Raw genomic sequence first — 13270 nt, 5'->3', positions numbered from 1 at the left:
TAGTATACCGTAGATGTACCATATTTGGCGCAGTTAAGGAAATTCTGCATAAAAAGTTGAATAACAAAATCAATGTTCGGTCAAATCATACCATTTTTTGCACAGTGCTAGCCTAACTACCATAGAATATAAGAAAAATAAGTGAGAAACTCTTAAATTGCTATTTCTTCAAGTTTCAGAAACTCTTTGTGTGGCACATTATGTTCCTAACTTGGCGCATGGTTTTTGCAATGTTCCTTACTTGGCGCGATGTGTTCCTAATTTGGCGCACTTAAAACAAAATGGATGTTGTTCATTGAATTCAACAGCTATATTCAAAAGTCAACTTAAAACAATAGAAACACTTTTCAACAGCAATTCAAAAAACAATTTAGCTTCTCTCGTGGAAATAAAACTATCTCATCGCTAACTTTTATAATCTCATTCATCAAAGCCTTCTATGATTCAAAAATATCTAGCAGCGCAAACAGTCATATTCTCCACGGTGAATAATTAGGAACACTGTGAGCCAAACTTGGCGCGAAATTGTTCGCTTCAAAATTAGCATAAAAATCTCAAAAAGCGCCGACCACGATTCATTGAAAATACTTACTTTTTAACAGTTTCTGATAAATAAAATCCCTAATAATTTTTCCTTTGCGTATAAATTATTGGAAACAGTTGAACCCACTCCTTAGCAGCGTTGCTAATGCGAGTAAAAATTGGCGCACTTGTGAGATGGAATTTTTCATTTAATTATATATACATTCAATAACTAAAAACCAATAACATGTTTTGATGCGGATGTATTGTACAAGCATAAACAAATATTTACCTCCATATTTTAGGATTAAATTATTTGGAAATAGTCTAATAGCCAAGAAAATATTAGAAAGTGCGCCAAGTTTGGACCCGCGCCAAGTATGGTGCTTCTACGGTATCTGTTTAAAAGATTATTCTTGGCTTTCGAGAAATGTGTGCTCTAAGGTGACAATCCTTAACAAATAAAATATTATAATTACAAGCTGAAACTTTTGCAATTGTTTAAAACAGCTACATTCTTGATCTGCAGCATTGGAGCCCTGAAATCCAAACTATTCTTTTGTTATTTGCACCGGCTACAAAAAGATCGTCTCTTTCCGCGCTTCAAGGTTTCAACATTAAAATTGGTACCATTCGGTCCGCGTCACATAATTTCCTTCAAATGTCTTCCGTTTGAGAGAAACAAAACAGAAAAAGTAACAGACGACCTATTTGTGAGGAATCTATAAATCATCTCGCGTAGAATGCGTGTTGATACAATCAATAAGAAGCGGCACTCTTTGACACCATTTAAATTTAACATCACTTATGCACTAACGACAAAAAATCTGCTTGAGAGATAATTCATGGTTCACTGATGACTCAAATGCACTCACGTTAGTAAAAAAAAGTTAAACTAAGCCATTCCATATGGTAGATTGAGCAATGAACGCATAGGCAGCAAGAACTATGTTGCTGTATGTAATGATAGGAGCATTTACACGGATCAGTCTTATTTTAGACAAAAAATCAACGATTTTTGTTAAATGAAGTTAATTTTTAAACTCCATAGGCTGGGTATGTTAAATTCGATGCAATTTATATATGTAAATTATACATAATTTTGGGTTCCCTCCAGAATTCATTCACTTTGTCCCTGTACATCACTAATTCGATCATAATTTAATTACTGTTCTTTCCCACATGCGGAACACTGATAGGGTGGTTTGCTTTCGGGTTGAAATGTTTATTGTTTATTGCTTGTTGTGTACTCGATTTACATGATCACACAAAAAAGCACACAATAGTAACACTAAAAAGATTTGTAGCATTTTGTCCCAACCGTAATCGGGCGGCGTGGCAAAGTAGGCGGTAAGCAAACACTTCAAAGGCACCACATTGGTTGATTTGTCAAACGGAAGGGAAAAAAACGTGATTGTTCCGGGGTTTTTTTTTTGTATAATTAATATTAGTATTATTGCCCCCGTTTTCGAGCACCGAATCGCCATGATGTAACCTGTCATCATTGCTTAAAGTGTCGGCTGCAGCTGTGGCGTCTTTGAAGTGTTTTATGCCGTCCGTTTAATCACGTTGACCGAGTTGGTAGTAGAAAAAAAATCACTTAAAATGTCGTTCAAAAAATAACACCGCTAAACGGTAGCGGAAGCCGCTCGGTCTACGGTTGCTGGTGATTTTTCATAAATCGTTCTCAAATAGTTATGCCCGTAACGGTTGCGATAAGAAAGGTTTAGTTGTTGTTTTATTTCAATAAACGCATGGCCACGCAGCTCGTGATGCTCGTGTGCACGAAGCAATCGTAACTCAAACCAATGATTGAAATTATAATTTGCTCACGAAAACAACTGCCCAGTATCCTGCCGGTTATGGTTTTGAATATGAAATATATAACGAAGATTCGCATGGCTGACTTATTAGTTTTATTTATATGCTCATGATGACGAGGCCATTGCGGTTCTGGCGTATAAACGTAAAAAGGATTCCTCCACCGGCCATTGATTGCGATGAAGTTTTGGTTATTTTTTGCACCACAAGGAAATAGATTGGATCACTCAGGGGCCAGTTGGCATGCTGCGAACCAGAACTGTATGAGCTAGCTCGGTAGATGAGCACAGAAGAGTGATCTGGCCACCACTACTCGACCAGGCCTACTTTCGGCCTGCCAAAACGGGCGTATCAAAACGTTGTAGTTTTGTTCCTTTTTGTTTTTGTTTTCCTCGTGGATCGTTACGTTCTGGCAAAAAAAAAGAGGAAAAAACCAGTTCAAGGAGTTCGCCTGGTAATTGGATGCGCTTGGACATCGCAAAGTGGCAACATTTTGACAACCCGGCTCGGGTCACCTGGCTAGGCTGCTGGCATTGTTTCGCAACCCATCGTTGGCCCTGTTTTTTGTTGAACCCATAATTAAATGATCTCCGAGGGCTAGGGAGTTATGGCACAACTGAAATATTTCATGCCCACAAGACCATCGCGAAGCGAAGAAGTTCAAGTGTCTGATGGCACACTTATGATTAATGTTAACGTCCATTAACGTCCTTTCCAGTTGTGAAGGAGACCATAAAAATTCACTGGTTCTGTAAATCTTGATCTAACGACGAATTAATATTAATTTTCCCAGCTTTGGCCAACAGAGTACGTACAGAGAATCAATCGAACCAGCCTCAATGCATAGCGACGCAAAACTTTTTACTCTTCAATTTATGTTTCAACGAGCTGACCCAACGAATTTTGCCTCGTCCAATATTAATAATACGCTAATTTTGACATATTTATACTAGTATGAGTGCAATGGTCCAATGGAATCAGTTTTTTAAGGCAGAAATTTTAAAAAAGGCATTTAAATTTAAAATTTTAAAGGCAGAACCACCACCAGAACCACCAGAAAACTTCATTGGGATAAGTTTAGTCGTTTTTTAGTTTTCGTTAAAGATGGTAAATTAAATTGTCTTTTTTATAAGGAAAAGAGTCGTTGTTACGAATTTTCGGGCTTTTCCTTGGAAATTTTCAAATTCTCTTTTTTCCTAAACTAGTTAAAAAGGAACAAATCATACGAAGACATCATCAAGATTAGTCCAACCAGTTTTTAGTTTTAGCATCACAAACAAACAAACATTCCTTTTTATAGATATAGATTTCAGTTGTGATTCTTATTCCTGTGGAATTCTTTGGGAAATGTAAGGGTTAATAATAATTTACAAAGAACTACATTTCTTAATTTATATATTTGTTTAAGGTTAACCAAGCTGAAGTGAATTGTATTGTGAAGTTAGCCGGCCTTACGGTGCTTGGCCGAAACTTTAGCCATAATCGATAAAACAAATCGTATAACGATGTTTTTCAGTTGTGTGGCATTCATGACCAAATGCTACTCCGTCTGGATTTCCCACCATGTTTTCGCTTTTTTCAAAGTGTTCTTTACCTTTTGTATGGGATAGCGTCGAGTAAACTTACAGGTACCCTTATATGTAAGTACTTCTGGCGAGGATAAGTATATTATAATAGTGAAATCGTGATCAAATCAGACAAGTATAGAGTCATTTTTATACGGGCGGAATAAAATTAGCCAGATTTGACCCACGGGTCAAACTCTGCCGACCTCTGATCTAGGTGATTGCTTTCTAAAATTTCATATCAAACCACGACGCAGGGAATACAATTTGTTTAATTATGTTTTTTTCTTGTCAACCAGAAAACAACAAATAAAAAAGGACTTTGTCAGCGAAAACAAACGGCAACACCGAGTGATTTCACCACAATGTTAAACCCCGGGGCTACTTCCGATCGCATATCAACACTTCCGTGGCTCGATGCGTCGTCGTTCCCGTGATGGCGTGTCCCCTGGCAGAAATGGCCCTGACGGCCTTTCTCGTACGGTTCGCCGAGGCCGATAAGTTTCAGGAATGTGTCCGGTGTGGCGAAGGCCCTCCCCGATCGAATGTACGTACCACGCGGCAATGGTCCCATGTTTGGCAGCCTCCCGAACCCGACCGGTTGACGTAGGACAGGATGCGGGCTGGGCAATAAAACAAGCGGCATAATTCGACACGGCAGCTCCACTTGGCGGATGCCTGTGCAATAGCAGCGATCCGTGTGGCGATCTCAAGAGCGTGAGCCATTGTAAAATTGATGCTGATGATCACGAAGCCATATGCAAGCTATAGCAAGCGCAACCATTTGTTATCACCTCAGCGAAGCGCAACGCACTGTTTACGGAACGGAGCGTTTGACGACGTCCTGCAATCGGTGGGGCTTCGGTGCGTTCAGCGATAGGAGGAGCGTTGACGTTATACTATCGGTCCACGATCGTGCGCTCGGATCAGCGCCATTTTGTTCGGATTCACCGCCGCCTTCGGTAACCGACAGGGTTCGGGCACAGATAAAGGGTTCAGGCGATCGTTTAGTCACTCCGTTGCAACGTCTCAGATCGGTTGACATTCGGTGGAGCATTTTGCCGCATCCTGTAGGACAGTAGTGCGTTCTAGTGCAGGGATCGTGACGTAAAAGATGGCGAGCTGGCAGGCCGGTGGTGAAGATTATGGTGGTGGTGCTTACGGTTACCAACCCTACGGTGGAATTTCGGCCTCGTCTCACGGTTCACTCACGGACGGAACGCCACGGATGCATCCGTCGTACGAAACCCAGCAACAGCTTCAGCAACAGCAGCAACAACAGCACGTGGCCTGGAGCGGGCCCGAGACGGGTAGTTCCGAAATTCCGCTCCTGAACGACGACCACGAGAAGGCGATCCTCAGCGACCTGTGCGATCAGGCCGTCGGCGAGAGTACGCCACTGTCCACGTTCAGCTACATCAGCGAGTACATCTGCTCGAACAACATCGACATTTGGCCAGGCGAGACGCCCGGGATGGGCTGTGGTGTGCCGTCGGCGTTAGGCAACTCCACCGGCGATCCGAAAATATCCGACGATCAGGTGCGGTGCTCGAAGCTTATAAGTGCAATGGTGTGCAATTTGTCCAATATGTTGTTGTGTTTCTCCGCAGCGATCGTCGGCAGCGATGTCGAGTTGCATGCACCAGCAGTTGTTTACCCGTTGCAAGAGTGTCCTCGAGTCGATCATCGCCCGGAACGAGCAGATACTGGAGCTGCTGCGTCAGAGACAGCATCAGCAACAGGGTGCGTGCAAACCAAGGCGACAGTAGATGTGTGGTGGGTTGTTTGGTAACGTTACGCTAATTGTACCTTATCCATTTCTAGTAGTTTCATGAGGTTAACTTGTTGTTGTTTCGAAACAAGATGTTGACCAAATAAAGTTAGGGGTTTCTCGTTTGTTTGTCACCCAACCTAAATAATTACTAACATGTCCTGTACGATTTCATACTTTAGCTTAAAACGTAAAGTTAACATATGTTTTGGAAATTTAAATCTAAATAAGACATCATAATTAACTAGACAACGGATTAGACATGTTCTATTTACTGTCGGCTAAACTTACTTCATTAGACGAGTTATTGACACACTTAATGAAACATGTTGCGAAGGATAAAAATAGACATCATTAATAAATCTTACAAAGTCAACAAGGGTAGGGTTTGGTCAACATGGTGTGTAGTGACTTAAGTACATCTTTCGTATCCTTCAAGTTAGTAGTAATATAGGCTAATAATGGTAAAGATGGAATGGAACGCACACCTAGGCAGGGGCATGAAATAAGGTTATGTTTCCAGATAGCAGACTAAGTTAATCGTTAAGGAAAGCGGATCATTTCATTCATATGACACCATAACGCTCCACCGTATTCTGAAGAAGCTCTAAATTAGAAACGGCGGTATGGTCACGATATTCAGTAAACATTCATTAATAAAGAAACGAATATTATTAAAATAAAACGATAATGTGTGATTCAAACAGTGAACTTTCTAAAAGGTAGTGGACAACCATTTTTAAGTTACAGATTTAACCGTTCCATGCAATTAAGTTGTCTTGTAATTAAAAAATCAGCTTTATTACAAATGCTTCGGGTTGACTGGTTGCTCAACAACTAACTAACATATTCGAGGTGTGCTTCTTTTATATGCGCTATCTAGACTACTTCGTTACTCTTGTAACGTCATCTTATGTTCATCCGTTTCAACGCCATCAAAATCTTCATTTGATACTGGTTCGACAACTGTAATCGCTTCTTCATCCGGTATCGGTCCCACAACTGAAACCCCTCTTGCTTCGATGATGTTGGGTTTCTTCCGGCAACTATATTTGGCTTATCTCGGAACCAGCTTTGTTTCTTCCGGTAAAGCTATTAAACTACAGTTCATTAAATATAACGCCGTTGCTGCTGCTTAATAGCACATTAATTTAGCCATCGAAGCATCAATCATCATCACTTTTTCCAATGTTCGATTGAATCGCTCAGGTGTATATGCAACGGTGGACTCAACTTCTGTCTGTCCTTTTGCTTATAACATTTCCTTTGCGCAATTGAACCATATTCACCTTTTCCGGGTTCAAATTTTACACCTGTTGCCAAATGCTTGCGTAAAATTTTCTTCGTTCTATCTTGGCTTAGATGCCCAAGATGACGATGACATACATTAATTTCTGGTTTGTTACATATTTTTGCAGTATGGCTATCCACTTCGATTATCAATTCAAACATATTTACTTTTACTGGTGCTGTAGCGATAATTTCACCACTCATCATGAGTACAGCATACTTTTTGAGGAACCAAACCTGTGCTCCTGCATCTGTAAACTTTTTTACTGATATTAAATTCTCTCGAAGGTTTTTTACATACAGCACTTCTCGTAAGTACAATGGTATACCTTTGTTACTGATTCCGTTGTTTTCGCCTATTTCATCTGCTATTATTTCTGTTTTCTCCTTTGCTACACTCAGAAATATTGGCGACGACAACTTCTTTATCACGTCGAAGAATATCTTTCGGTTCACCAAATGGTCACTCACTCCGTCCAATTTGAATCTGATAAAGTTCTTTCCTTTCGACTGAGTAGGCAAATCTTTTTCTACTTTGAAGCTGTAACCTGTCTGACGAGAAGCAGCATGGCTTTCATTCTTTCGGCAATCCTTTTTCAAATGTCCAACTTGACCACAATTGTGACATTTTCCGCTAAATTTTCCAGCACGTTTGCTTCTAAACACGATTGGTTTAACCTCGTCCACATCCATCTAACGATCCGAACGTTTCTGTTCTTCAGCTAGCAGGCGTTGCTTCACCATATCCAAATTCAGATTCTCTTCTGATTCAGATTTCGTATGAGTCTGGCAGACTCAAAAAAAGCTGAGACACTAGATCGCATTGTTCTAAATTCGCACCGGTCGTTTTAAGTTGCGTGACTAGGTCATCAAGCGCCAACAAATGAGACCGCATCGACGTTTCCTCCTTCATGCGCAGAATTACAAGCTGTTTTCGCAAAAGCGTTTGACTAGCCACAGATTTTCTAGCAAATGTATAGCTTTTTTTTGCGGTGCTCTGGTCCTGGGCCACTTCTATAACTTCATCCGCGAGAAAACCGACGATGTAATTTTTGGCTTTACGATCCGCTTCGGTGAACGATTTCGCACCAGCCGCCTCTGATGGGACATCATTATGATGGGACTCGCCGAAGTGAGTGTGACCAGCCGCATCCAAAAACATTTTTACTCGGAAACTCCAGTTTCCAAACCCGGGTCCACCGGAATACTGTGGAATCCCGTGCGCAGCTTCCTTTCCTTCTTCCCATAACCTCTTGTAATTAAGGAATCTGCTTTATTACAAATGCTTCGGGTTGATTGGTTGCTCAACAACTAACTAACTTATTCGAGGTGTGCTTCTTTTTTATGCGCTTTATAGACTACTTCGATATCAAGTTGTTAAGAGAAAATGGAGGAGTATCTGTACCTTAAATAAATTCAGTTCGGTGCAATCACAAATAATATCACCATTTTTCCCATCTGTCTTGCAAAGTTAATTATTCCAAACTATCACCTTCGATCATCAAATCAATGTTACCGAGGTCAAAGGATATAGAAAGAATGAAAAGAATGTTCCAGCTAATATTGGCGTATCCTGTTAACCCTTGATTGCGTTGTTGCATTTTTATATATTTATGGGGCAATAACTTTTTAAAACTTATGACAGCTTCTATGCAATGATAGCCATGATAGGCAACAATTTAAGAAAAATTAAAAACGCTACAAACATTTCGCGCATTTTGTTGATAAAACTGATCTCTCGCTTGCTACGATACCAGGCACCTATCGGATGATGGATACAATAGAAGATGTCCCAAGCCGCCGGGGGACAACACCAACCAATCGGCTTCGATCGACGCTAGCAACTTTCTGTTAACAACAAAATAAAGAGTAGTATTTCTTTTAAATTTAGAACAAGTTTGACAACTGTATCATTTAAATGGAATCCGCCGTGGCCAAAACATCAAACCATCTACGTTTGATTGTGTGTTAAAACATCTAGCTTTATCGCGGACTATACGACCAAAGATTATTTAAAGCCAGACGGCGACAAGTAGTAAAAAAATCCTGATACTTTGTGTTGCTTTTGAAGCTTGTTATAATATATTTAAAATGTGTTGGGGTGCCTTAACTCCCCTAGAATCGTGGCTGAAACCCAGCGAGAAGGATTTGCACAAAGCAAAGAAGCAAAGAAGTGTATAGTGTGCAGTGTCTGCAGTGACAACAGCTGAAAAACATCGTTATATGGTTGGTTTTGTCGGCTATGGCTGAAGTTTCGGCCAATGCCGGCTTATTGGCCGTCGGAATATGTTTAAAAGATGTAACTTTATAATACAATTTACTGCATTCAATTAGCTTGGTTAGCATTTTTCTTAACACCGGTGAAAATTTGTCTATTTTTAGTAATGCAAACGTTACTGAATTTATGAGAAATGATTAAATATTCCTTACGTTTAAACCACTAACCATTACAGAAAAAATTAACAACAAAATTGAATTACTTCAAGTTGATAGGTTCAACAGATGAAAAATTCTATCCACTCGTCTGGATTTGGAAGCTTCAATCACCCATTTTCTCCATAGTTCGCACGATGTCATCATCATAGATTGCTCGAATATATTCCATAGGTTAACAAACGCATTGTCAGAATAAAATATTCATTTCTACATCGATTCCTATTAAAATATTTATTTTATTCTCTTTAAAACGTACACTACTAAAAGGCGATAGTAAAGCCACTACAATAATCACTACATTTGTTCGAAGAATGTAACAGTAAGGGCGTTTCACGGCGAAACCGAATGTTATAAAACCATTAAAATGCACTAATTCTGACTAAGCTCTTCGTTTAACGTCTATTCTCCCTCTTGTCTCTCCCTTTTTTTCCCTCATTGCTTGTCCGGAATTATTATTTGCGTGGTCGAAACGGAAAGTGGATCGATTGAGCCGTCCTGGTCGTCCTCGTCTTCGCTGCTGCTGACCGCACTATCGTCATGGCCGTACGCTCCGTCCTCCTCGTTGGTTTGCACGCGATCGTATCGAATCCTGGCATGGCCAACCGCATCGCCTCCGCCCACCGATCCACCCAACTCATCCATGCCGGGCGTGCCCTGAAAGCAGCGCAACCACAGCACGTAGATTACACCGAACGCGCCCACCAGGACGAGCCCGAGGAAGAACAGGGGCAGCAGGTAGTCCGACCAGGTGGAATGGCCCGCTGGAAGTGCCGGCGCTGCGGGTGGCATCTTCGGACTGGGTCGGCCTGTCACTTTAGCGTCCGCTAGCGAGCCCTTCGTCGTCTGCTGCTGCTGACGTTTGTCGTTGATGGACACGCAGATGCGTTGGCGGCCGCCGGCACTCGCCTCGGATGCGGTTGGTAGTAATGGTTCGAAGCGAAACGCGGCCTGACACTGGGTACAGTCGGTTGGCTCGGGACCGGTACAGCGCAGGCAGGTCGTATGGCACTGAAGACAGCGCGGACGCTGGTCCGGTTCGGTGCCGTTCTCCGGCTGACGTCGTCGCCGAAGCGATGACGCCGGAAGTGGCTTCTGGTCGACCGACGCGATGTCGTCCAGATCGGCCTGCGGGCCTTTGACGTCCGACGCAAGCGGTGTGGATGGATATGTCCCCGGCGGGCATTGTAGGTAGCAGCGTCCCTTGTAGAAGTACGACGTGGGTTTGCAGACTGAAAGTACAAAAATACGTACGAATAAGCGAACAAGTTTTACTGACACGAACGTGAGCATATTTAATATTGTTTATCATGCGCTAAGTAGGTATTAAAAAACATGCTTATATTTTGAGATTCACTTTAAATAAACACCAGATGAAGTTTCGTTCGTGCTGATTACCAATTGAGTGAATGAATAAAATAATATATGTACAATTGTAGTCGGTAAATCGGGGTGTTAACGCGACTGTGTGCAGAATTGTTAAAACGATATCAAGCGATGATTAATTTTTAAATATCGGGGAATAACTTTAATTCGATTTGTAGCCACTTCATGCATTTATTTTTTTTGTTATTTACGATCCAATCCAGCGAGGTTAAAAAGACACTCATATTTGGTGTTTGTTTCAATGTTTCTTATGTTTCCGATGTTAGCATATATTTTTGTTTAGGTTAATAAACATACCATTTACCAACTACCTCTAAATGAGTGATAAAAAGGTAAAATCAGTTAGCGAAACAAAAAAAAACAAAAAAAAACAAAGTAAACAATCTTAACCTAAGAAGTTAATTCAACTCTGACGACAAGTAAGGTTCAATCTCTGTGTCAAAAGTAGGAGGAACAAAGAAACTCAATATAACATAAGGAGCAGTCAAAACTTGTTGTGCTAAATTTCGAAACGAATAGTTAGGAGGGGGTGTTCTACACAAGTATCAACGCAAGTTGTTACAAAACATAAAAACCAAGGGCATAATCAAAGGTTTCGACGTTTGTTCCGAAGTTGTGTGCCTGGCCGGATGGTGGGCCGGCTGGAGGTTTCTTATGTTGTTTTGTACGTTTGTTTTTTGTGGGTGTATGTGTGTGTTGAACATTCTAAGTTTCCTTGAGGTCGTTAGCTTTCGTTCGTGTGTTAAGCGATTGGAAGTAGTGAAACAAACGGAAAAGAAAGATCATTCCTGTTATACATACTGAAAAACCAACATAAATATGGGTAGGATTCAGAAAAAAAAATTGTTTACTAAACTATTGCGCTAATCATAACGTTATAATCGAACGGTCCAAAGATGAACAATAAAATACAAATAGATGCTTGATTACCAGCTAAAAAGTAATATTTGATGTATTATAACCTTTGCCGGACGAAGCGCGCAGTGTACCGATGTGATGCCGCGGTGCCATTTTATCTGTCCCTTTGGCCGATTTGAAGACACCTGTTTCCGTGCCCCCTTTGCGGAACAGCAGTCCCACAAAACATGGACGACGCCTGTGAAATGCTAAAAGAACGAAACAAACGAAACAAGCCCTCGACCCACCGACCGCAAACTCGGATACCTCGGATTTCAAACTACGCTCGCGTTTAGTTTTGCACAAAAATATGATGTCGAATAATGGGTGGACCAAATATGAAACGTGGGATATGTTGTTGTTGTTTTGAGTTTTTTTCGTTTTCTTCTTTTTGTCAGTTTTGTTCTGAAGTTTCATCCGCGATTTATTTCGCAATCGTAGCCTGTGTTGTTGTGCACTTTTGCCTTTCGCTACAACACATTTGCCCCCATCGATGCTTTCCTTTAATGTTGGTTTTGTGCCTTTTCTCGTAGCGCATCTCGTGAACGCTAAAAGAATCGAAACAAAAACCGAAATCGAACCGAGAAAACGGTGGATTTTTTGTTGGCGCGTCAAATGGTGTTCTCTTTGGGGGTTTAAATATATTGTGCTGTACGGACGATTAGGTTCCTTGGTGCGGGATCGATTTTTTATTATCAATTGGCGATCAAGTCTAACGACGCTCTACAAGTCCGTAGGCTCGGAGAAGGCAACCGAACCGAAACAAAAACTTCCTGAAACTGTTATAAATACACCCTTTTTTGTTTGTTTGTTTGTTTGTTTGTTTCTAAACCCCTCACTTTGCTTCTCTTTTACACCTATCTACGTTGGATGCAGCGTGTGCAGCGAAAAGGGGGTGTTGTGTGTGGCACCCCACCAGCGAACACACACCGGAACTGAACATTTGGGTGACTTCTGGCATGCTTGTTTTGCTCGCAAGCCGGCTCGCTTCGACCGGCCAATATTTTGTTGCTGTTTCCTAATGATTTTGGTTTTTGTTATTAAAAAGTTCGCAATTTGTTAGTTTGTTCCTAATTTTCGCATTTTCAAATGTGTGTGTGTGTTCCTTTGTTTTTTCTCTAACTCGTCCGCTCAAGATTAAGATTTTGTTCTATTTGGTTTATGTTCGTTTTTGCTCTCGTGTTTATGAGTTTATTTTTATCTTTTTTCTATCTCTTAATTTATCTATTGTTTTTTTTACCGTTTTGCTTCTTCCCTTTTTTTTTTGCTTACGGCCTCTGTTGGCCAAGATCACCTATTTATTTTCTTATTATTATAGTACTCGATTCGCTATTTAGCCCTTCGGTCCTACCAACCTACCATATTTACTCCTTCCCGCGGGCTACACATCGGGCTCGTGCCGCATCGGGTGGAAAACAGCGGGGGGTTTTCGAACGTCACAATTACACGTTTGACCGACTGCTTGCATAAACCCACCACTTCTTCTTCCTTCGCGCTTACCCTTTACGCTTTATGATACAAAAATTATTTTACGTGTATTTGGATTTAATTTTTAAATAGCTTCTGATGTTTTGCGTCCGCTGTG

General features: G+C 41.0%; 2 protein-coding genes across 2 annotated transcripts in view; one reads left to right on the top strand and one right to left on the bottom strand.

Moving 5' to 3' along the window:
* The first annotated feature begins 5022 nt into the window (after window positions 1–5022).
* Window positions 5023–5677, top strand: LOC131284923 (uncharacterized). Its single transcript, XM_058313782.1, has 2 exons — window positions 5023–5448; window positions 5519–5677. The coding sequence occupies exons 1-2, from the start codon at window positions 5023–5025 to the stop codon at window positions 5675–5677; spliced, it is 585 nt and encodes a 194-aa protein (XP_058169765.1).
* A 4160-nt stretch (window positions 5678–9837) lies between these two features.
* Window positions 9838–13270, bottom strand: part of LOC131284922 (furin-like protease 1, isoforms 1/1-X/2) — a 91652-nt gene continuing 88219 nt past the window's right edge. The window contains exon 12 of the mRNA XM_058313781.1: window positions 9838–10634. Coding sequence (XP_058169764.1) covers window positions 9838–10634 — 797 coding nt within the window. The remainder of the gene's footprint in view (window positions 10635–13270) is intronic.

This window comes from Anopheles ziemanni, chromosome 3 (genome assembly GCF_943734765.1).
Source record: "Anopheles ziemanni chromosome 3, idAnoZiCoDA_A2_x.2, whole genome shotgun sequence".
Classification (NCBI taxonomy): Eukaryota; Metazoa; Arthropoda; class Insecta; order Diptera; family Culicidae; genus Anopheles; species Anopheles ziemanni.
The sequence above is the reverse complement of the archived record's forward strand: the minus strand, read 5'-3'. Positions and strand labels throughout refer to the sequence as shown.